The sequence below is a fragment of the Chelon labrosus genome (genome assembly GCF_963514085.1).
Source record: "Chelon labrosus genome assembly, chromosome: 2".
Taxonomy (NCBI): Eukaryota; Metazoa; Chordata; class Actinopteri; order Mugiliformes; family Mugilidae; genus Chelon; species Chelon labrosus.
In genome coordinates, this window is record NC_140338.1 from 20,318,490 (window position 1) to 20,341,919 (window position 23,430).

The 23,430-nt window shown below is 41.9% G+C and overlaps 1 protein-coding gene across 3 annotated transcripts in view; it reads left to right on the forward strand.

Annotated features, from left to right (window-relative positions):
* dlc1 (DLC1 Rho GTPase activating protein) overlaps window positions 1–23,430 on the forward strand; it is an 82,279-nt gene that overhangs the window by 41,114 nt on the left and 17,735 nt on the right. Inside the window, exon 1 of one of the 3 annotated variants that reach the window (XM_084573507.1) lies at window positions 18,544–19,067. The exons of the other annotated variants lie outside the window; for them this stretch is intronic. Within the exon in view, the coding sequence (XP_084429633.1) occupies window positions 19,055–19,067 (13 nt within the window). The 5' untranslated portion in view covers window positions 18,544–19,054. Of the gene's footprint in view, window positions 1–18,543; window positions 19,068–23,430 lie in introns of those variants that run through there. 3 annotated transcript variants of the gene reach the window in all.

Genomic DNA, 23,430 nt, shown 5'->3' on the forward strand with positions numbered 1-23,430 from the left:
TCAATGAAATAAATCAAGCACATCACACTCCACCACCGTTGTTTATTGCTAGATTATTGAACCTTGTGGTGGAAGATCTGAGCTCATCTGGCTCAAGATTCATCCCTCCCAGACCATGTCCCCAACAAAGAAAGGCATAAACATACACAAAGCCATTGATTATGGTGAATTATGTCCCTGCTGTCAGCTACAAGGTCATGTTTTCCAAAAAAATTAAAAAAGACGTGTTGTAAACCTCCAAACACTATCAATTTTGTCAATACAAGCCAACAGTGTATCAGTGTAGTTGTGCACTCCAAAGTATCATAAGGTCAGACACTTGGGTGGTCCTATGTGTGTTTGTAGACTTAAATAATGAGTATTTCCAGTAGTCTTAAAGGAAGTTAAGGACAGTCAACCCCTATTTAACACATAATAATGTCAAGGACAGTTACATTCTTAGACCTCCTTCCTGCATCTTCTGTACCAGTATTTTAGTTTGAATTTCTTTATGGTGGCCATAAAACCACTGGCTGTATCCTCATGGAAATGGGAGTGAAGGAAGGCGAGATATGAAGAGCTGGAGGCCAAGAAATTGGGAAGGAAATTGATTACAGATGGATTTGCAGAATACAGAATGACATTCAAGGAAGCTCAGCTTACATACCACCTCTATCTCACGTCGAAGATATTTCTGTGTTGGAAAATCACTACGACTTTTTTGCTATAAAGAACCCGACAAACACACCATGTCCGCAGGCAAAGACATTATATTTCATCTCCTCATTCTTTCCATCCTGCATTTGTCATTGTGGTAAAGCATTCAAAAATCCCTGACTGTTGAGTCCACATCTGAGTCTCACTTAATTGACAAAACCATTTCTGCCTAGGAAATATAGTTAGCTAAATGTGAGACTGTCATAGTCCTTATAGGGAAGTTTCACCATTCAGTAGCCATCTTGCAAAGAAGTGTAGTAATTTCACCTTAAAACCAAGCCTCTTACTAAAACAAATGCATGTATAATGACTACCTGTCAAATCTGATGAAAAAACACTTAAATATGTGGCGAGTGTGAACCAAAGGTTTGTGTAGATATACTTCAACTGTGCACGCGCATGTTTTTAGGACATCAACTATACTGACTGCCCAAGCCGACTCTATGGCTTGGCCAGTCAATAAAATAAGATGAACAACATCTCAAACTCATTCCACCAGAGCTCATGAATAATGTCCATTTTCTTATCTATGGAGTTAGCTGGGAAAATAATAAGGAAGGAAAGTGGGAGTACATCTGCTCCTGCTATCACCACACATTTGAAACAGTGGTAAAAGCAGACGATTGGCTTTTTTGGGGGGAGGGCCAGGGTATGTGTCATACAACCACCATCTGTGGTGTTAGAAACTTTTCCCATCCCTTTCCTGTAAGAATTCTTTCAGTGGTGCGTCTCTCCCTTTGTCTCTGATTCTGGTAATAGTCTCATCAATAGTTAGTGAGACATTAGAGCTGTGAACAACACCAAGGAAAATGCGTCAACTGTTCTGGCTAGCTTCAGAGGAAGGATGCCTTCTGGGCCTGCATGGCTTTTAAAAGCCTCCTCTAAGAATATCAAAGCAAAAGGGGTTTCAGGTCAACATTGTGATCCATCACAAGTTGTGTTCTGGGTGGTAACAAGTTCATACGGTGCTATATAAGCTTCCTGTAAGCTGCATCCATAGCAACCTTTTGGTTTTTATTTCTTATTATAAAAAGTCACGAGTTAAGCAAGTGAGCCAGTGCTGACGTGGTCTGTTCGTCTTCATTTTCTGTCTTTTTTGCCTACTACTCCCACTGGAGACCTCTGTGGCGCTTCTATACGATCACTCTTCACACTGATCAGCCACTTAATGTCCCATCCTCCTTCAGATCAAGAGGCGTTGCCAGTGACCTTTCACCTTGCGGTCATTCATGGGTCCTAACCCCTTCGCCGCCCTGAATGGGTGAACACAAGGCCACTGGCTAAGTGTTGTCACCCTCCATGTCCGAGCCAACCTCTATTTTAACTCTTTACAGCTGGTAATAATAGAAGCACTGGGGCGCTTAGCATTAGCATGTAGGCCAAGTGACACTTTGACAACTTTATGTGTTGGATGTGTGTGTGGTTGAGGTCAGGGTCAATGAACATTATGTGTGTCCAGCATTTCTTGGGCTAACCTCCACAACAGGTCACACAGTTGCCTTCTGCATCCTAGAACACAATCATTTTCATTCACTGGTTATAAAACAAAGCAGCAGATCTGTAAGGTTCTTCTGAACAAGGCATTCTGGGAATGTTATGAAAATGAGGGTTTGTTTGATTTAGCCTGAGGTGACTGTGAACATGCATTTTGTTCTAACACAGATTCTTTGTGTGTCCGTCTGTCAGTTTCTCAAATAGCCTTCATTTGAAACTTAATGAATGGTAAACATGTTGGGTCTTTTATTGTCTTTGTCAGTATTTCTGCAGGGTCAATATAGCTGTCATGTGAACCACTTGAGTGGCTTTTACAATATGCACGCACTGAAATATGAGCTAGAAAAGCCTGGCTGTCTAAAGCCTCATGAGCGCAACATTTTCTGAAGATCGAATTCAAAAGCTCTGGGTGAATAAAGCTCTGAGAACACACTTACCAAGCAGCTTCTTCACTTTACTTCCTTCTCCTTTTTCTTGCCTCATTGCATTGAAGCCATTAGCAGTAAAAGTTAGGAAGTAAAAGAGAATGTTTATGGGTCATAAGGCCTGAGACATTTTATTCTTCAGATAATGGCATGGTTTGAGCTCTCTGTGCCGATATCTTTTTGACACAAGGGGTCTGTTGTAAATAGGGATCACTGTGAAAATTACAGCTGTTTGTGACTAGCATAAACATCGTGGTGTCCCTTCTAATTAAATGCTAAAATATTTGCAGTTTAAAATGACAGAGAGCAAATGCCCCTCTATACAAACACCATGCGTTTGTTTTGTTCTGTCTCAACGTGACTTTGGATAGATTACCCATTGGATTATATGGCAGAAGAAAGTTTGTCCACAGATTTTCACCAGAGTACACTTTCACCCAACACCACATTGACATTTTTATATTCCCAGTACCTTAGGTTATGGCTAAATATCTGAAAAACAAATGGCATTAGCCTCAGAAGATTGCTAATTTGCAAATGCTAGCATGCTAAAATCATAAAAATAGGATAGAGAACGGTATACTTGCGGTCATCATTATTACTGCAAGCATTTTTATATGATGTTTACACTGTGTTGTTACATCCTAACAGAACTGCTAGCTTTAGCTGTGGACTCTTGTCTTTTTGTCTGCTGTTAAAACCTTTGTCAAAGTAGATATAAAGCTTTGGCCTATTCCTACTCCAGCTGACTGTCTCACAGTTGCCATTACTGCATTTTAACATTACATTATGGCGGAGACTTCCGGTGGAGCGAGCACCCAAGATGGCTGCTTAGAGAAACTCGGAGAAAACCCGTTCACCTTACCCCCTCTTTTATATAATTATAGACATATTTTAAACACAACAAATAGGTGCGCGGAGGTTAGGAACTTTATATTAACATGCAACCAGTCCAAAAAACCCTTACACAGTACGGCTTAAGAAGTACGGCTCGACAGACTCAGGAGGACACAGGCGAGCACATGACGTCCACTCCGGATCCACCGCAGGCGGACACCGCAGCTGAGCTAACGAGTATTAAAACACTGCTACAAGGCATCGCATCCAATATGAGTGACCTGAAATCGGGCATGGATGCGGTCAAAGCGGCGGTGGAGAATTTAGGAGCTCGAGTGACGGAAGCTGAGACCCGTATTTCGGCGTTGGAGGATCATGACCAAAGCATGAGGGTGGCGGTAGACACGGCTAGCAAAGCAATCGCCCAGCTTCAGGAGAAAATAACGTACTTGGAAGATGCCGGTCGCCGTAATAATGTTCGTATTGTTGGAGTGGCGGAGGGCGTCGAAGGAGGAGACATGCAAAGCTTTGTGCAGACATTTCTGGAAGAAGCATTAGATATGGAAATGGGTCCGGACTTTGAGATCGAGCGCGCCCATAGAACAGGGCAGCGGGGCAACAGAGACCGGCATGTCCTGGTGCGTTTCCTCAAGTTCGGGGCCAGAGAAGCAGTGCTAAAAGCGGCCCGTGAGAAGGAGCGGGTGGAATGGAGAGGCAAAAGAGTATCTTTCTTTCAGGATCTCTCACAGGACATTATTCAGAGGCGCAAAAAGTTTGATGGAGTAAAGAAACAGCTACAGGAGAAAGGGCTCCGGTACACTATGATATACCCAGCCGTGCTGAGAGTTGTGGCGGACAATGTTCGACATGCATTCACCTCTCCAGAGGAGGTGAAAAGTTTCATCTCCAAGAGAGCCTAAGGAAGATCCAAACGCCACACGGAGGTTACTGATGATGGATGGAGAGACCGGAGCCGTTTACATATTAGGTTTAGGTGAGCCTGCGTGTTGAACTTTGTGGGGTTTATTACTAATTATAGTTATAGCCATAGACATGACCAATTGTTTGAATTTGCGTGTGTTCACAAGTTTAAATGTTGATTTGCTGTTATAACGACAGACATGTTACTTTGGGATAAATCTACCTTTATTTTGTTTTTTGGAATATAAATAAGGGATATTAATTCCTGTTCTTTATAGGAATTTCGTTTTGGATTCAATTGCTCACTTGTACAAATACAGGTTCAGTTGAGCGTTGCGTTTTATAATAAGGACGTGTATTGAAGGTTGGGGGGGGGGGGGGGTGTCGGGCAGGTAAGGATGTCGAGCTTCACGGACGTATTATGCCGTTGTTTTAGTTTAAGCGATTTTGGAGAACCTCCTGTCCCCCGGGGTTCTCGTATGTGTATTTCAGGTTTTTTTTTTTTTTTTTTTTTTTTTTTTTTTTTTTTTTTTTTTTTTTTTGTTTGTTTTGTTTTTTGTGTTTTTCTTTTCTTCTTTTTCTCCTTTTTTTGCTGCAGATGTGCACATCTCTTATACAGGGAAGCATCAGGTTGGGGTCATTCTTCATATCGAGGATGGATAAGATGGCAGAGGATAAAATAGAAGTTCTAAGTTAATATGGCAGACGTACTAAAGTTACTATCATGGAATATTAAAGGGGCAAATCTGGCTACTAAGAGGAAGAAACTTCTTTTGTACTTGAAACAAAAAAAGGTGGACATCTGCTTTTTACAGGAGACTCATCTGAATAACGAAGAGTCAACCAAATTACAAAGGGATTGGGTTGGTAAAATATTTTACAGTGCCTATTCATCTAACCAGAGAGGTGTCTGCATACTGTTTCGTAAAAACTTAAACATCACTATTCACAAGCAAATTTCAGATAGAGATGGCAGATGGGTCGCGATCAGTGTAGATTTATTTGGCAGCAGATGCTCCCTTATCAATATCTATGCACCAAATGTAGACTCCCCAGATTTTTTCGTTGACATATGTAATGTGGTGAAACAAATGGGGAATACATATGTTATTATCGGCGGGGATTTTAATCAGGTGAGGGACCCGACCCTAGATAAATCAAAAGTTGCTAATACAACTAAATCAGTACATAAATCACAAGTAGCCATCGAAGTTTTGGAAGAGGAGCTGGGCCTGGTTGATATTTGGAGGGTCTTACACCCACAGGAGAGGGAGTACACCTTTTACTCTAACCCACATGCTTCATACTCGCGAATAGATTATTTCCTAATATCCAAACAATTAGTAAGTACAACTATCACGGCCTCAATTGGTAACATTGTATTGTCAGATCATGCCCCGGTTGAAGTATTGTTAGGCACTGCGTCCTTATCAGAAACCCCGAGAAGCCGTTGGAGACTTAACACCTCACTGCTCCGAAATGAAAAATCCTGTAACTTTATTAGAAAGGAAATTCTTGAGTTTTGGGAATTCAATGAAGGGTCAACTTCCAATCCAGGTATAGAGTGGGATGCATTTAAAGCCTGCTTGAGGGGTCGCTTAATACAACACAGTTCTTATCTAAAAAAACAAACTAATATGCGACTACTCGAGCTGGAGAAAGAGATTAAAGATCTGGAAATAATACATGCTTCCCAGGTAGATCCAGTTGTGTTTACACAGTTAAACAAAAGGAAATTAGAACTAAATTCTATTTTACAGAAAAAGGCGGAGTATGCTATGTTTCAGTGTAGACAGAGATACTATGAGCAAGGTGAAGCAGCTGGCAGATTTCTGGCCCAGAGAGCAAAACAGCAGTACAGTCGTACTCTAATAACCTCGGTGGAGAATGAAAAAGGGACCTTAGCAACAGATAGAGGAGAAATCAACGAGATATTTAGGGTATTTTACCAAAAATTATACACATCACAAGGCACAATAGAGCAAGAGGATATAGATAATTTTTTGTCGCAAGTGCATCTGCCGATTTTATCGGAGGAAAAACAGAAAGAAATTGGGGGAGATATTACATTAGACGAAGTTCAACAAGCCATAAAAAAAATGAGCTCTGGGAAGTCCCCTGGGGAAGATGGGCTACCGACCGATTTTTATAAAGAATTCATGGACCTGATAGCACCAAGATTAGTGATAGTTTTTAAAGATGCAATTGAAAGGGGCAAGATGCCAGAAAGCATGCAATCGGCAATCATAACTTTGATCCATAAAAAAGGGAAGGATGCCCAGCAATGTGGAAGTTATCGCCCAGTTTCTTTAATAAATGTAGATGCTAAAATATTGGCCAAGATTTTAGCCATAAGGTTGGAGACGCACCTGCCCAGTCTTATACATACAGACCAAGTTGGCTTTATCCGAGGAAGGTCCTCAGCAGATAATGTTCGTAGATTACTTCATTTAATTTGGCAAGTAAGGAATAGCCCCGAGCCTATGGTTGCGTTTTCCCTCGACGCTGAGAAAGCGTTTGACAGAGTGGAGTGGGGTTACCTGTTTGGGACACTATCTAGGTTCGGATTAGGCGCCTCATTTATAAAATGGGTTAAACTTTTATATAATAACCCCAAGGCTTCAGTGTTAACAAATGGGAACATATCCCCACCTTTCTTTCTGCACCGGGGTACAAGACAGGGCTGCCCCCTGAGCCCTCTAATTTTTGCCTTAGCTTTAGAACCTCTAGCTGCTGCCATCAGAAAGAACACAAATATTAAAGGAATCCAAGCTGGAAAGATGGAACATAAATTATTTTTGTATGCAGATGACATTCTGTTATTGACCTCAAATCCGGTGATAGCTGTCCCCCAAATCCTATCTGTGATTGATGCTTTCTCCCATATCTCAGGTTACAAAATAAATTGGGGAAAATCAGAAGCAATGCCGCTGTCTGGTTCTTGCCCATCGAGCATAAAGCAAAACTGGCAGTTTAAATGGCTTCCTTCGGGACTAGTGTATTTGGGTATTAAGCTTACACCAGGTTTAAAAGATATAATGACAGAAAACATCCTACCCATACTTCTGAAAACTGAGGGTACTCTTCAAAACTGGAATAAGTTAGGGTTATCATTGCTGGGAAAAATAAACATTCTTAAAATGATGATAGTTCCACAACTCAATTATATCTTATATCTACTACCTGTGAACCTCCCTCCCTTACTACTTAAAAGATTTAATACAGCGGTCGCTGCCTTTTTGTGGGGAGGTAAAAGACCTCGTCTGAATAGAATTAAAATGTATGCGGCAAAGGAAGATGGAGGTCTTAACCTGCCAAGAATGGACTGGTATCACTATGCCTTTTCTCTTAAGCAGCTGGCTAAAATACATACCACAGAGGACCAAGCTCCAAGTTGGGTCGGGATTGAAAGGGAACTTAGTGAACCAATACCTATACAGGCTTTTATTTCACAAAGTGGAGGAGAAGTTCCTTCAAAGAATCCATTGTTATCATTTGCAAGAGAAACCTGGCAAGCATCACATCGTCTCACAGGCTTAAACCCCTCTTTTACTAGAAGATCATCTTTATGGCATAATAACCTACTGAAAGTGGGCAAAAAAACCCTGTATTGGAAGTCGTGGGTTGAAGCAGGGATCATTTATATTGGAGATGTTTTTGAAGGCAATAACTTAATGAGCTTCACTCATCTGGCTAATAAATACAAAATCCCTAAAAGAGATTTTTGGAAATACTTGCAGTTAAGAAGCTGTATAACGGCAGCACAACAAAAACTCCCTCTACTACCCCTAACAGAACTACAAAAACTAATGCAGGGAGATCAGGGGGTTAGAAGCGGGGCCTCGAGATATTATAGTCTTATAAGACAGTCTCACCCACCAAAACTGGAAGGCCTTAAGAGAGCATGGGAGGCAGATCTACAGGGTGAGATTGCGATGGAGAAGTGGAAGGAAATAACCGGGTCCTGGTATAAGATATCTAGAGAGATGCAGACACGCTTAATTAGATATAAAATTATACATAGGGTTTATTGGACTCCTTGCAAGATGGCAAGACTAAAGCTCTGTGAATCAGAGAGTTGTTGGAGATGTGAGAGAAGTAGGGGAACACTGTTACATATGTTGTATGAATGTGAATTGACACAAAATTTCTGGGGAAAAATAACTTCATGCATCAGTGAAGCATTAAGGATGGAGATAATACCGAGTCCTGCCTTATGCATTTTGGGCATAATACCAGAGGGAGTGGAGTTATCATCTCAACAAATTCTCTGGTGTAGATTGGCCCTTACTACGGGATCTAGGATTGTTCTAAGGCACTGGAAGTCAAAAAATGAGGTCCCATTTAATGAGTGGGTGGGAGAAATGACCAAAATAGCCAGCTATGAAGCTTTAATTTCTAGGCTAAATAATAGGGAGGAAGAATGCAGGAAAATATGGGATCCATATATGATGTCTCTGTGATGTCTCTGTGAGTAATATCTCCTTTTTTTTTTTTTTTTTTTTTTTTTTTTTTTTTTTTTTTTTTTTTTTTTTTTTTTTTTTTTCCATTATTATTATTATTATTATTATTATTATTATTATTATTGTGGTTGTTGTTGGTGTGGTCTTTGACTTGTCTAATGTATGCCTGGAATCATGTTTTTGTTCTTTGTCTCCTGGCATTGGTCGAGTGTTTGCTTGTGTTCTGTTAAAAAGAAAAGCAATAAAAAGTGAATTATAAAAAAAAACATTACATTATGGCGGTCGTTTATTATGTTTATATGTATTTATGTTGAAAATGTATTCAGAGCATTTCTCCAGTATCCTTGTCTCAAGTTTCCTGTCCACTCACGTTCCTTCGTCCGAGGGGAAATGGGGGCACTGCGTGAAAAGAGGAAGGTCAGCGATGAGAGCCAAAACCCAATCTGTTGGTCATATGGAGGCTCTGCCGCTGCTGCCAACCTCCAGCTGCATGGTATTAGTCTCCCTCCGTACTCAGGAGTTGAGCTATCATCCTCCTGGGACCAATGAGGAGCAGAGGGATCAGGGGGGAGTCACGGGTCTGACTGTGGCTCCTGTTCTTCACCCAGTGCCCTCACTCTCAAACACAGCAGTGCTGTCCATTAGCTCCCAGAGTAAATAAACTAACTGTGTCTATGTGTAGGAACGAGAGAGAAAGAGGGTGAATGAGGGCATAGAGCTCTAAGGTTAATCACATAAAGTGTTGAAATGTATCTAAGAGACTACAGAAAATGAACCATAGACATTTATACCTATATAACATCTGATGTACGGATTAATGTTTAAGAAGGGAACACAATGATAACTGCAGACCCAACGAAACGTAATACATTTACAAAAATATTACAATACTATTCTTCATCTTATTTTCTTCAGACAAACTGGTCACAGTCCATTTATAACACGTATGTCTGCATATCTACAGGGATGCTTCCTTCTCTTTCAACGCATACATCAACTTCCTCCTGTTTATTTGTATTTAGCTTAATATACCAGATTCCTCAGATTCCTGTGTGCTGGATTTGGGTCAGCTATGCATAAAAACAAGCATTTAGATTTCCCCCACCTAAACTAAGGCCCTTCTTAATCATATTAAAAGCCTTCTTTGTCAGTCAATGCTTACAGAAGGCTACCGGAAAAATATGTCGAGCATGCAGCTCAATTTGCACAGGTGCACACCTACACATTTCTTCCCAAACTTCTTTAATTCTTGCATGTGCAAGGCATTTGTCTGGGAAATCTTGTGTCCAACCATAGTTTAGTAGGTCAAGGCTGTCACGTGAAGAATGAGTTAATAACCACTGGCTGATCTCTGCCTTCCTGCTGTTATTTGGCAGCCCAGAGCTGAAGAGGAAAAACATACTTGCACACAAAGCAAAATGAGATATAAGAAATAGAGCCCTTTAATCTCAAGTATTTTACCAGGAGGAAGAGAAGACAAACAATGACAACCACAACAACATATGGCAGCACTATGGAATTTTTGTTAATATGCACATTTCAAGATGATCTTTGTTTGTACTCGTGGCATGTAACATAGTTAGCTTGGTCTTGCTCATGGATTGTATATAAACGTAGACAAAACCTCTGTGACGTCAAACACAAGATCCTAAAGAGTGGTTTGAAGCTCAGTCTACCATCGCCATCTTGACTGTGTCTGACTGCGACTAACTCACAGCTGATTCAAAAATGGACAAAGGGGTGAAGACTGTGTGGATCAGGTTGTGAACATGTCTTTGTCTGGGCATTTTAACATGGAGGTCTGTGGAGACTGACTTGTGTCTGGAGCCAGCCTGAAGTGGCCACTCAAGGAACTGCAGTTTTTGACATTTCCCCATTGGCTTCATATTCCAACCCCAAGGCTGTAGCTTTGTCTTGTCCTAACACACCAAGGCAGTAAATAGTAGTCGGCACAATAAACATAACAGCAGTATTTCTGTCAGATAAAGGAATTGTTAAGAAATATAAATTTGTGTCAGCCACATTTATTAAATGTATCTTGTTTGATCCTGCAGTCATTAACATCCAACATCAAAGTCCAGTGCTAGTAATGTAATCATATTAGTCTCATAAAATAACGTTTTCTATATTAGAGGAAAAATGAGAAATGGATTTCAGGCCCTTATCTGTCCTTTGTCTCATCTGTCTGTGATCTGGAGCACCACTTTCACTCGTCTTATCTCCAGAAAACGACGCACCGAGCAGTAAGTTGCTACTGGCTTACAGAAATCGTTCTGAAATTTAAACCTGCTCTGTGCACTTTGGCTAAAGGAGCCTCCGGATCAGTGATAATCTCCTGGCTGAACCTGGTTTGTGTTTGTCGTGACAGCCTTGATGTCTGCATGGTTTGTCACGTGAATCACTAGAGGTCGGGGTTCAAAGGAGTTCACAGGTCGAGGCAGAAAAGACAAAAGCATCAACTTCCTGTGTTACTCTCCGGCTGGTAATGGAGAGAGAAAGACAGACAGAGAGAGAGAGAATGGATATACGTCACTTTGGAATTTGGTTTTTATAATTTTTGCAAGACGGGAAAGAAAATTGAAGTTCTGCACTTTCTATTGTCAAATGTGTTTTTGGACACGTCAGTCCAAACTCATGGAGGGGCACAGTGATGTCTTCAAAAGATAAAAACATACCACTCATGCAGAAAACAGGCATGTGTTCATACAAACAAACTTGTATCAATCTTTTCACCATGATGTCATATTTTTTCATCTTCTTTTCATATCAGACATCCACCCAGTCACACCTTGTTTTCACTCGGTCACACTTAAACTTCCACAAATGTAGCTGCGGGGCTCATTTCAGTCTCATTGCAGCTTAAATCATGCACTCTGTGGCCCCCGTGATTCACGGCTGCTGAAAGTTATTTGGCGTACGTTTGACACTCATGCCTGCTCCTCCGAGTATGTGCCAACTCGGCCATTATCCAGAACAATTCATCAAGATGTCAGTCAGTATCAACAGCCCCATGTCGCTACATTTTTGTTGCGCACCAGAATGACTGTCTTTGCTTTAAAGGGAGTCCACATGGACATTGTAGCAGGGACGATCTCAAAGACTTAAATACATTAGCTACATAAGGGCAAGATGTGTGAACTGTACTCTTTAAGACAAACCAACTGCTATTTAAGCCATTTTCGAATCTCAAAATCAAAACCATGGCCCCCTTTTATTTATAGTCTGTGGAAATAAAAGTTAAATAGCCATAAAAGACTTATTTGGATTATTTTGCCTCCAGTGTGTTCCGTTTGGAAAGTAAGGCGGCATGGAACACATGTTAATCCAAAAGGGTAATTATTGTACTTCTCTCAGTTTGGAAGAGGAACTCTGGAAACTTCCAGGCATTGCGGCGCAGCTCAGAGAATGCGTCTTCATTTCACAGCCATATGGTTGGCATCATTAACCCCTCCCCAAGTATTCATGTTGGTTTCCCAGGCAGACCTCCGCCTCTTGTAATTCTTAGAGAATGTGGTCACACACACACACACACACCCACACACACACACACACACACACACACACAGTAACTCTTTATACTTATTCCTCCAGTCGTCTTAGAGCCTTTAGAAATAAATCAAACCAGAATGCTTCATTCACTACGGACCAGCAACCACTGCTACTTTGATATAAAACATTGTTTTCCTGTCCTAGTCATGAGATTAAAGACACAATCAACCAAAGTGTTTGAAGAAAAACTACCGCAATTTCCTCAGAAACTTTAAGTAGAGGTGTCATCTTATTTTAAATTATTTTAAACAACTCTTTAAATGTTACAGAATAAATAACACTGATAACAGTGCCAACTTGTTTTTCTATAATTTTTTTCTGCATCTCTTAGCTCTACCACTACTACCTCTAAACTATCACTGCTCCTGCTTTCCCCTAGCTTGACTAATAACAAAAGTATGAGCAATAATCTGGAGCTCTGTGCCTGTATCTGTGCTCCTCTACAAGCATCTTCCTCTTGATCAGGACACTAGAGAGCATAGTTAGACTTCGTAAGAATACTGTAGACGTTTAGTATCTGTGAGTATTTGTCTGCTACAATACATTTAGCCCATACAGCTGGTGTACAGTGGGTTTATTTTGTGGATGAAATCTATAATATCTGACAGACAGACAGTACAGCGGTGTATAAACTAAAAGATGTGCGTATCCTTGCTCATTTACACATTAGAGTTGGCCGGGAAATCTCTCTGCCATTGTCTACAAGCCAAGGTTGAGTAGAAACCACATATGGTAGTGTTTTTCAGGGAAACAGTGATTTAACTCCTTTAAGATGTCAGCGGTGCCCAAAGCAGGATTTACAGACAGCTGAGTTAAAAAAAACAAAAAAACAACAACAATAACTTCTCAGCTAACTCAAGGCAGTAATGGCTCCAGTCACTTCCAGTGTTAGTAAAGGAAATGTGACCCAGCTGTTGTTAATGTGTTTGACAGTGTTGGACACTTCTGAGCAGTCAGACTGATATTAGGAATGATAACGATATATTTCACATTGTCTTTAATTCCAATCTGTTCATAACCCGTGTTTCAAGTCGTAATACACACTTGAGTGTCTTTAGATAAATTAGGGCACAAATTCAACCTCGGACCTGGATTCAAGAGGGAGTTTATGCACCAAGTCTATATTTATCGTGAAAAATTGTCACACATTTGTATCACTGAAGTTTTTGCAACAGGTTTGACTCTTTTCTCTGAATGTCCCCATATATGCAGACGTTTTCATCCGAATCTCTTCTACATGTCCCTAAATGACGCATACTGCCTGGTGGTGTTCACAGTCAAGTGGATTGTGTGGATCCATTATTAGTAGCAACATCGTCTCAGGATTGGATGGACTCAATATTTTTACCTTCACAAAGTGAGAGAACCACAAACACGTCCTTACTGCTTGACGACTGCATTTTCTCCTGATTTTCATGTGCGAGATTCCAGAAAATTATGACCACCTGCCTAATATTGTGTAGGTCTCCCTTGTGCCTCCAAAACAGTTGTGACTCATCAGAGAATGGACATGGGTCTTCTGAGGGTGTCCTGTGGTGTCTGGCAACAGAATGTTGTTAGTGGGGGTCTTCGGGTCCTATGGGTTGAGGGGAGGGGCCTCTGTAGATCATCCCACAGATGCATGATCAGTTTAGGATCTAGTGAATTTGGAGGCCAGGTCAACACCTTAGCTGTTCTTCATGTTTTCTGAGTTGTTCCTAAACTGTTTTTGTGTGTGTGCCCGTGTCAGGCTGCATCCTGCTGGGGATGGCTGCTGCCATCAAGGAGTGTCATTGCTACGGGGTGGGGGTGCCTGGTCTGGTCTAGGGGGCTGGTACATGTCTAAGTAACATCCACATGAATGCCAGGTCCAAAGGTTTCCCAGCAGAACATTAGATTACCACAAGATGGTCAATGTTATTTACTTATCATTTAAGTGGTTTTAATGTTGTGGCTGGTCAGGGTATATAATCTTAATGTGCAAGTACCTTCAGTTTTGGATACTAGGAACCAAGTAGATTTGTTAAGACTTGAAAATCTTACAATTTTTTAAGCTTATTGCTAGTCCACATTTAGCCGAAGGCCTGGAACAGTGTTTTGTAACTTATAAATACAAGAGTTTCTGATCATGGAAAATTACATTGAGGAACTGAATATATGTGTCTGCTATGTAGTGAATTCATGCACATACAACTTTAGCATTAAACACATATTTATAGCGCATTACGCTATAAATATGTGTTTAATGAGGAAAAACGTTATGGTGAGGTTTTTTTTAAAGGCCATTAACACAGCACTTTTTAAAATCTCTTTTAAATAATGTGTGCGCGTATATGTATACAAGTAGACGTGCGCACAGAACCTCACACACTACTTAAAGACCCATTATGCCTTTGCAATCTTCGGCAGCTCCCCCTCTAAAGTTTATTTTTCCTGCTTTAGCTTTTGTTCTTCTGCCATAACCTAAATACGCTCTAACTACTGTGGTGTAAACCTCCGACAATCCACCATAAAGTGTTTTTAATGTACCCTCTGGATTAAAAATACATATTATTAGTAGGTAGTAAAACGCGGATCCATTGTTTGTGTAAGTGTGTGTCAGCCTCCCGCCTCTATTGTGATCCGTGGTCAGTTCATCAAAGCATGGAGAGGCTAGCGGCGAGGCATTTGGTCCACTGTCTGCTTCACACTTCCTTTGTTTGTGCGTGTGTTTGTGTGAGTGCTGGTCCAAGCCTCTGTCTCCTTACACTTCCTCCTCACCATTGTGTGTACGGGAGCATATGCTCGCTCGCTCTCTTTCTCTCTCTCTAATCAGTGTCTTATTGGGCTGATCCCCAAGACTATGGATGAGCTATTTCTGGAGATTCCTGTTATGAAAAGATTATCCACCCTGACTCTCTGTCTGTCTCTCTCTCTCTCACACACACACAGAGAGATAGCAGTTCAATTTATTACAACATCAGTGAAAAGCAGAAGACACACACTTGTCTTTGGAGGATTAGAGTTAAGGTTTAAGCAGCAGTTGCTCAGATCCAAATTAACAGTGTACTGCTGCCTTGCTAAAAGAAAATCAGTGAAAGTAAAGATATTTACGTCCATAAACTTAACATCTCGCTATCTTTATTCCAGGAGGGTCGCAGAGACCTTTGCAGCCCCATAATTTGGTTATCTCTTTTGTGAGTCTTTGTTGACGTGGCCTTGGGTGTTTGTGTGTGTGTTGGACTGACGCGTCCGTCAGCTGACCCTCTCTTGGCCCCGCTGTTTGGGGTTAGGAATGGCAAAAGAAGGGAGCGTAAACCCCAAGGCTAGCCCAGAGGAAGGGTCTCTGTGTCTGAGGAAACCTTTCATCTTCATTCTCACTTTTGCCGTTTATGCCCTTCTGCGTTTTAGCCGCCACCATCATTTAGTCGTCATTTTCACTGCATTCCTGCCTATCTCTGTCTCATTAAAGTCTTTTTTTGTTGACATTACTTTATCATATCTGATGCTCATTTGCTTTGTTTTCCTCTTTCAGCCCCTCCCTATGTGTCTCGGGGTCAGAGGTGACACTGTAAACTTTACAACCTACAACAGTAGCTTCACCTAACAATCCAGCAGCCACAAGGGCATTTTTATTAAAATCAAATGCCTGCGTTTTGTTTGGTTGATACACATGGGGATTTTTTTAAATTTGTACATAGACGTAACCATTTAGAACCAATCGAGACATGAGTAAAAGTTACTATGACACAAAAGATCCACCAGTACTCCCACGCCTTGAAGGTAAAGTATTTATTTTTATTTCTTTTCCAAGGATGCCGGCTCTAATCCCTTGTGTCTGTCGACTGTAACGCCGCTATATCTCCTCATTTCCTTTCTTTTGTCCAAAGCCCTTATTATACTTGAGTGTATTTGATCTGTATCTGAATCATAAGCCAAACAAGCGCCTGAGTCTGATGAGCTTTGATGAGTGAAAATTGTAGACACTAAAGAGACACACTCATTTGCCCCAGAGCAACTGGCAGCAGCGGCAGTCTGTTTGTCTGATCTTTCAATCTTTACCACACACATTCATCAACATTCACTGGCATTATCGTGTATTTACTGCCACGAAACAACTCAGGAGCATGACCTCCCTCATCCCCGTACAGGATTGCTGACCCATCTCAGTAGACCGCTTTGGGTCGGGGTTTTCGGTGCAGCCTCTGGGTGGTCGGGGTTTTGCGGTGCGGGGATTTGGCCCTGTTTGGTAATCTCTCTTCATCTCTCCTCCTTCCCTTTGCTTTCTCTCCCTCTATCCTTTCCCAACCTGTCTCCCTCTCTTTCTCTCTCTCATGCAACACACCATAATTATCTTTTCCCTCCCTCTGGTTATATAGATATTTATGCGCCATTGGTGGTTCTGATTTATATCCATAATTTTCATGCTTGTGCTCTAGCACATTTCAATATATATCAATACAAAAATTGTGTTGACTGTCTCATCAAGGCGCTGAACAGTACCAAAAGCCTAAGGCCAAGCATGGTGGCATGGAAAAACTTCCTCTTAATGGGAAGAAACCAAGAGCAGAACACACCTTACTTTTTGAATAGTACAGGATGTGTCTATAGCATTAAATACTGATCACATGGGAAGCTGCTATTGAATATCATAGTCTTAGTAATGTTTACCTAGTCTTTGGTCATATATTTCCTCATCTGAATCATGTTGCACCAACTATTCGTGTGGGTCCTTGTGCTTTGTTGACTTTGCTTAACATATTTATGGTTTTCACAGACCTGATGTGGCAGGTATATAAATAATCATCAGAAAAGGAACAGCGTTCCCTTCAGACATGGATTACTATACTTAGAAATTGCATGAAAAGCATATGATCCCTGAAAGTCTGGTCTTACATTTCTTTTGTTTGCCAAAAAGTCAGCAAAGAAAGAAATGTACAGTGTGTCTATGAAGGTATGTTCATGGAGTTAATCAGCCTTTAAAGAAGTCTCCTGTTCATCCTTAACACAAGACTAAGAAAACTCCAAACTGATTTCTGTCACAGCTATGTGTCAAATTACACCTGAGAGTTCAGAGACTCCAACAGAGGTTATGCTTCACTTTCTGTAGTGAACATCTAAAACATTCAATCTATTCAATGATATATATATGAAATATAGCTGCCAAAAGTCATAATTATTAATTATTATAGAGAGTCTAGGACCCTGCAAAGACATTAAATGAGGATCTAAGTTGAAGGTATATTAAAAAAGAAGAAGAAGAAGGAGAAGAATAAAAATGTTCCGTATGCTGCAGAAGATGTTTAGCAAAAATTTTAAATGACTCCCAGAACCTGAAATGAACACATGTGCCTTTTAGGCATAGACTACATATGAGTAACACCTGTGTTTTGAAGACCTACTGTACATGTGGCATGCTCACTTTAATAGCTGGCAGGGTTTCTCTGGGTTGAATCACTGGGTTGACTCCACCGTCAGCTGAGGCTGGTATGGCAGCCAACAGCGGGCCGCACAGTTAGCCAGGATTTTCTGCATCATCCTTTCCCTTCTGGCAGTCCAAAGCTTTGGATTACATGTATTTCCCTGCCACATGGTGACTCGTCTGGCTTCCCCCTCTTTGCACCACCTCAGCACTGCTTGTTACCATGGCAATAACACAGAGCCGACTGGCCTCTTAATTGTTCTTGGAAAGCTCTGGATGAGAAGTCCAGATAGAAGAGACTATGACGAAAAAAAAATAAAAAAATGGTGGACCATTTGGACAGTTTGCTTTAAAACAACACGACTAATATTGTCTAATATTTATCCAACGATCTAAATCGGTTGTTTGCATTCAGTCTGAGCGTGGTGTACGTGCGCCAGGCGCGCCATGGACAAGGGCAGGGGCAAAGGCATTACCATACCTGCTACAGTTTTCTTTTCACGGCACCACTTGCGCTTTTCAAACTAATCTCCCGCCACAAAAGAGCGTCTCACAGTTGTCTCCTCTAGTTTCTAATGATATGCAAACTGGCTACCAACCTACATGTCAATTGCTGCTTATAGGGGAGTGGTAGAGGCTCAGGCAGCTCCGAGCACAGAAGAGATCCCGGGGAGCCGCAATTAATCACTTTCGATTTTATATCGGTAAACTAAACTCAGAAAATGAAATTATCAAAAGGGAGACAAACGCCATCCACAGACGCTGCCACGTGGATCTGAGAGCCCAGCAGCTTAGATGTAATGACTAGTGCGCATTGAGGCGCATTAATATGATAGATGTAATCATTGTTTAAAATAATACATCTATCTATTACGATCTGTTGAGGCTGGTCTCTGAGTGAGTGTCTCCCAGCTCCTTATCAGGTGGGGAGCAGCAGAGTGGGTGGGGGTGGAGCCACGGCAGAGTTGCCCATTCCTAAAGCTTGAATCACTCTGCTCTCCATTCACATTCCTGCTTCATTCAGGGACACACGGCGTTGGAAGGATTTGAAGATTGTGGGATTCTGTCTGTCTCAGCTTTATCAAATAAGAGCCATGGATTTACTGACTTGCGCCACGGTCAGAGGACATTTGCAGCCGGTTGTGTAGTTTGAGTTTTCTCTTTACTGGATTTATCATGCGGACTTCGTTCTAACGGTGGAGTAGACCTGACTGGAAAGTCGTTGCCTGCCGAGGCGCAGCCAGAGTTTGGGTTTATGCTGAAGCTGGTCGCGACCGAGACATTAAGAGATGATATTAACACGTAAGTCCCATACATACATCCATGCCAGCATACCACAACTGTTTGAACTGTTTTGTGTGGTTCCCAGTTATATTAAAATGTGTCCATACATTCAAGCGGAATCCTCTTTATCAAGAGATGCTGGTTTTGATAACCAGTAGCAGACAATGTGCTTATCCAAAGTAATTTTTAGTTTTAAGGTTGTTAACCTTAGCTTGAATTTTACTTTCACGGTAAACATTCTTTAAGTTGTCTTTAAGGCACAGCGCTGCGGGCTGTCAGATAAGAAATCTCTCCGCTTGGCGCATAACTCCGGGTAACCCCTCCTGTTCACAATTCAGTAAATATCCCTGGGTTTTATTTACAAACAGCATAACTTTTCCCTGAACTTCCCTTTTCCCTAAACGCACTTTGAGGACCGCTTCTCACACTATTCAAAAAATCTTTCCCAAGGTCTCCACTTTTACGCGCACAGCTCAGAGAAACTTCTGGCAGACCTGCGCACCCTGGAAGGCTAGAGCTGGATTAAATGAAATCTTTGATCCGTGTGAGGAAACAGGGTCGTGAAAAAGAATGCTTATCCTAAATCGTATTGGGTGTATTTTCAGAGATTATCCGAAGCTATAGTACCAGTCAGCGACACTTCTGCCATCTCGGTGCCTCCAGTTTGCTTAACTGCCTGCGCCTTTTGCCTCACTGCCGACCTTTTGGGAGAATTTTAGGGGATGTGTTGTGGCTCTGTAAAATCCTGTTTTCAGTTTTGTCCTGGCAGACTCAACATGATTTGTGGGCTTTGGCCCTTTGTCTCAAACGTTATAATAGTGTGTTCCAGCGCATGGCTCCTTATCAGCTACCTCAGCTCTGGAGCAGATAGGAGAACAGTGGAGTTCAGTTGAGCCATAAAGCCATTAAGAACGTGCTCATAGACACACACACCGCCAGTTATCATGATGCAAGGTGAATGGACAGTACTCTGTGTAACCACTAACCTGACACTACACTTCCACACACACTTAATAACCGACTCATAGAAATAATAGAGTGATCCAGCAACAGAAATAATAGGAGCCACATTTTATTTCTTTTATTTATAGCTGGGAGGAGAACGTTTAGCAGTTTAATGAGTGGTTGTGGTTTTAATGTGAATACAACAAATGAAGAAAACATGCCTCCTCTGCACTTACTCTGGAACAGGAAGTGAACTGTAGCCTTATCTGAAAGATTTACATCCAGGTGGTTTCATCGTGTCCTGTGAAGAGATGCATGTGTTCGTTTTTGCGCTCACATCCCTCGTGCTGAAGGTCCCGGGTTCTCCTGGGACCTGTTTGTTAATGGATTGCTGTCAGGGGGCGACTCGGCAGGTAGGCTGTGGAAAGCTTCTCAGAGGCTTTGAATATTCCTGGTCACCTGATCCAGAGCCAGGACCCTCTGTGTGAGCATAAATCTGTCGTCACAGGGCACAGGGGCCTTTGGGGTCAGCGCCGCGATGATCCATCTGGGCCAGCTGTGTGTTTGCATGTGTATGTGTCGGTGGATACGTGCCTGCGCCAGCTGGTGGTAGATAACTGGAATGGATCATGGTAGTAACTTCATTATTCTTTTGTATATGTGTGTGTCAACGCGCTGTAGCTTGAGGTCTGCCAGATGGTGGTATTCCTGGCACCGTATCACTTTGCTAACAGCCAGACCCTCTCTGTGTGCACCAGCTGTCTCTGCACTGGAATCACAACACATGATACCCATCTGTACCAAATCTGTTATCGTACATCTTTGCATTCCAGTACTGCTACCCTGGAGGGATTTTAAATCGGTCACACTAAAAAAATCTCATGTTGTTCTTGGAGTTTTTATACCGACACAAGTTGAGAGTGAAATTGTGAACATCCAGACAAACATTCTGCAAGTTCATGAACACACCACAAATTTGTCCTTGTAGCTGCTGAGGTGAAGGACATAAACTGGCGGCTTTCAGGCTCCTGGCTTTGCTTGTTGTAGATTACAGCCGGGACACAGATCCTGGCCTGGTTCATCATATCACCTGTCGAGACCCACTTTGCACCTCCTTCAGAACGACCCATTCCGACTTGGAATTGATAAGAACCATATGACTGCCTTCTGGGTTGTTTTTACGGTCTGCACTCTCAGACCTAGCAATGATCGCGTAATTCCAGATAAGACGCCTCAATTCACAACAGTTGTTAGTCAAGCATTCTTCTCAATCTCCCAGCTTCAAAGACCCAACGTCAGAGATAACTGTATTCAAACTCTTGGCCTCCAGTTTGCTATAGCAGAGCCTTTGAGGTGGGGAGAAGCATCCTTTGTTTGCTAGCTGCTGACAAACTCCCACTGGAGCATTCAGACTCGGCCTAGCCAGGCCCCGTTACCTCCTGCGATGGAGGGAAACCGTGGCCGGCAATTGTGAGAATTTCCTGCCGCCGGAAGGGAGAGAAGAAAAGTGGCAAGCCGAGTTGAATAAGCAGCAAGAGCGTAGGAGATGAAGGTGAGAGTAGACCCTGATGGATCATTTTAGAAGTTGATGTGGCTGGCAATGGGTGACGCTTCACGCCAAGTCGCTGCTTACTGGCTTTTTATGATCTATATGGTTCTTATTAGTGATGTTATATGCAGATGATCACACTCATCTTTCTTCTCCACTGAGAAGGAGTGTGTCTCACTGTGTTGTTTTTGCTAATTCACATAGAACTGGCTAAATTTAATTTCACCTGAGAGGCTCTGACCACAAAGTAACAAATTTAGATTAGAACGAGGCTAAATGTGACAGAATTTATCACAATAATATGTAAGTCTCTCTGCCACTCTGTGTCTCGGTCTGCAGGACCAGAACTTCTGGAGTTCTTGATTTATGAATCTGTCCAAATGCTTGTTAATCTGTCTCCAAGACAAGAAGACCAAGTATCATCAAGCAGGTGAATAGCAGTAGTTTGGTTATCATTTGCAGTTTCGAAATGATCTGCTATTCATACCTTGTTGCTCTAGCAGTTTATTGCCCTTGCGGTAAAGGACTGACAGAGTCATTGCGCACTACATTTATGGCTCTTGCATGTAAACATAAAAATAGAATAGAATAAAATGTCTTTATTGTCATTGCACAAGTACAACAAAAATAAGGAATGCTTTAAAAGGAGTGCCTCCTGAATGCGCTTCTTCACAAGTTACCTTTTACCAAATGAAATGTTGAGTCAGTCATCTATAGTATAAAAGGTCTAGTAGGCCACGTAGTATTTACATGTTATCTGCTGTACTTCGTCCAGCGTGATGTACATAGAGTAAAGCAAATAGCGCCATCATTATCAAGGTGAAGAAACTCACTTTTCTACTTGAGGTTAACCAAGCGATTAACCTTGGTGGCTGTCTAAGTGCGTGCCGTAAGACATTTGTCCAGCGTGGCTTTGTAGCTGCCTTTAACCGTGAGGACGTTTGGTAAGTACACACAATCACCGGAGCTTGTGTTTGTCTTGGCTGCCTCGCTGCCTATTATCTGGCCAGGAACAAATGAAGGCAGGGCCTCCCAGCCAAGTGGTCAGTGGCCACTGCAGCGCCGCTTGGCTCTCTTCCTGTGAGGGAAGCAGGAAGAGGAAGTGAGGTAGTTCCCTGGCGAGGACTGGGGCGGACAGTGGAGGGAAAGAAAAAAAAAAAAGTTAAATACACCCCTGAATCTCAAGTTATCAAAGCAAACCAAAATGTAAAGGATTGGGAGCGGTGTTGTAGTTGACGTTTTTATGACCCCAGCGCCTTGGTTATTCTTGTAAATTCCATGTGTTGCTTTGTTGAAGTTTTTTTTCTTTATTCCAGATGTACATGAATGTATGTGTGCACAGCTCTATTGTTAAGTTGTTTGTGCCAGATGCCCCATGCCCCTGTCCACTTCCTGCAGCCAAACAAAAGACAGCAAAATATCCTTGCTTCACTCTCCCAATGAAGAAAGACACAGTGTGGTGCTGTGACAGATAATATTCAGTTTGATCCAACTGCGTGGTGAATGCCGTTCACTATTTAGTTTCCCCAGCGCACTAAGTTCACATTATGTCACTGTAAAGTAGATTTGACACACATTCTAGGCAAATGGGGTGTGTCTCTGGAGAGCTACCCACCAAAGGCACATATTGGATCGCATAGCTCTTTTTCTGGGCTTTGGGGGTGGAAAGCTAACCATGTGTTTGTATGTCTGATTTGCATTTCAATAGCTTTACTGTCTTTTGAGTGGTTTGTCTTTAAACATGAGGTTGCTCTCTGCAAACACACACAGACCTGCTTGTGCACACACACACACACGTTGATACACAAGCGAGCACAAGAATCTCTAGCCGTACGATGCAGTACTTTCAAGAATGCTGGTATAATTATCCTTTGGTTTCTAAGTTCC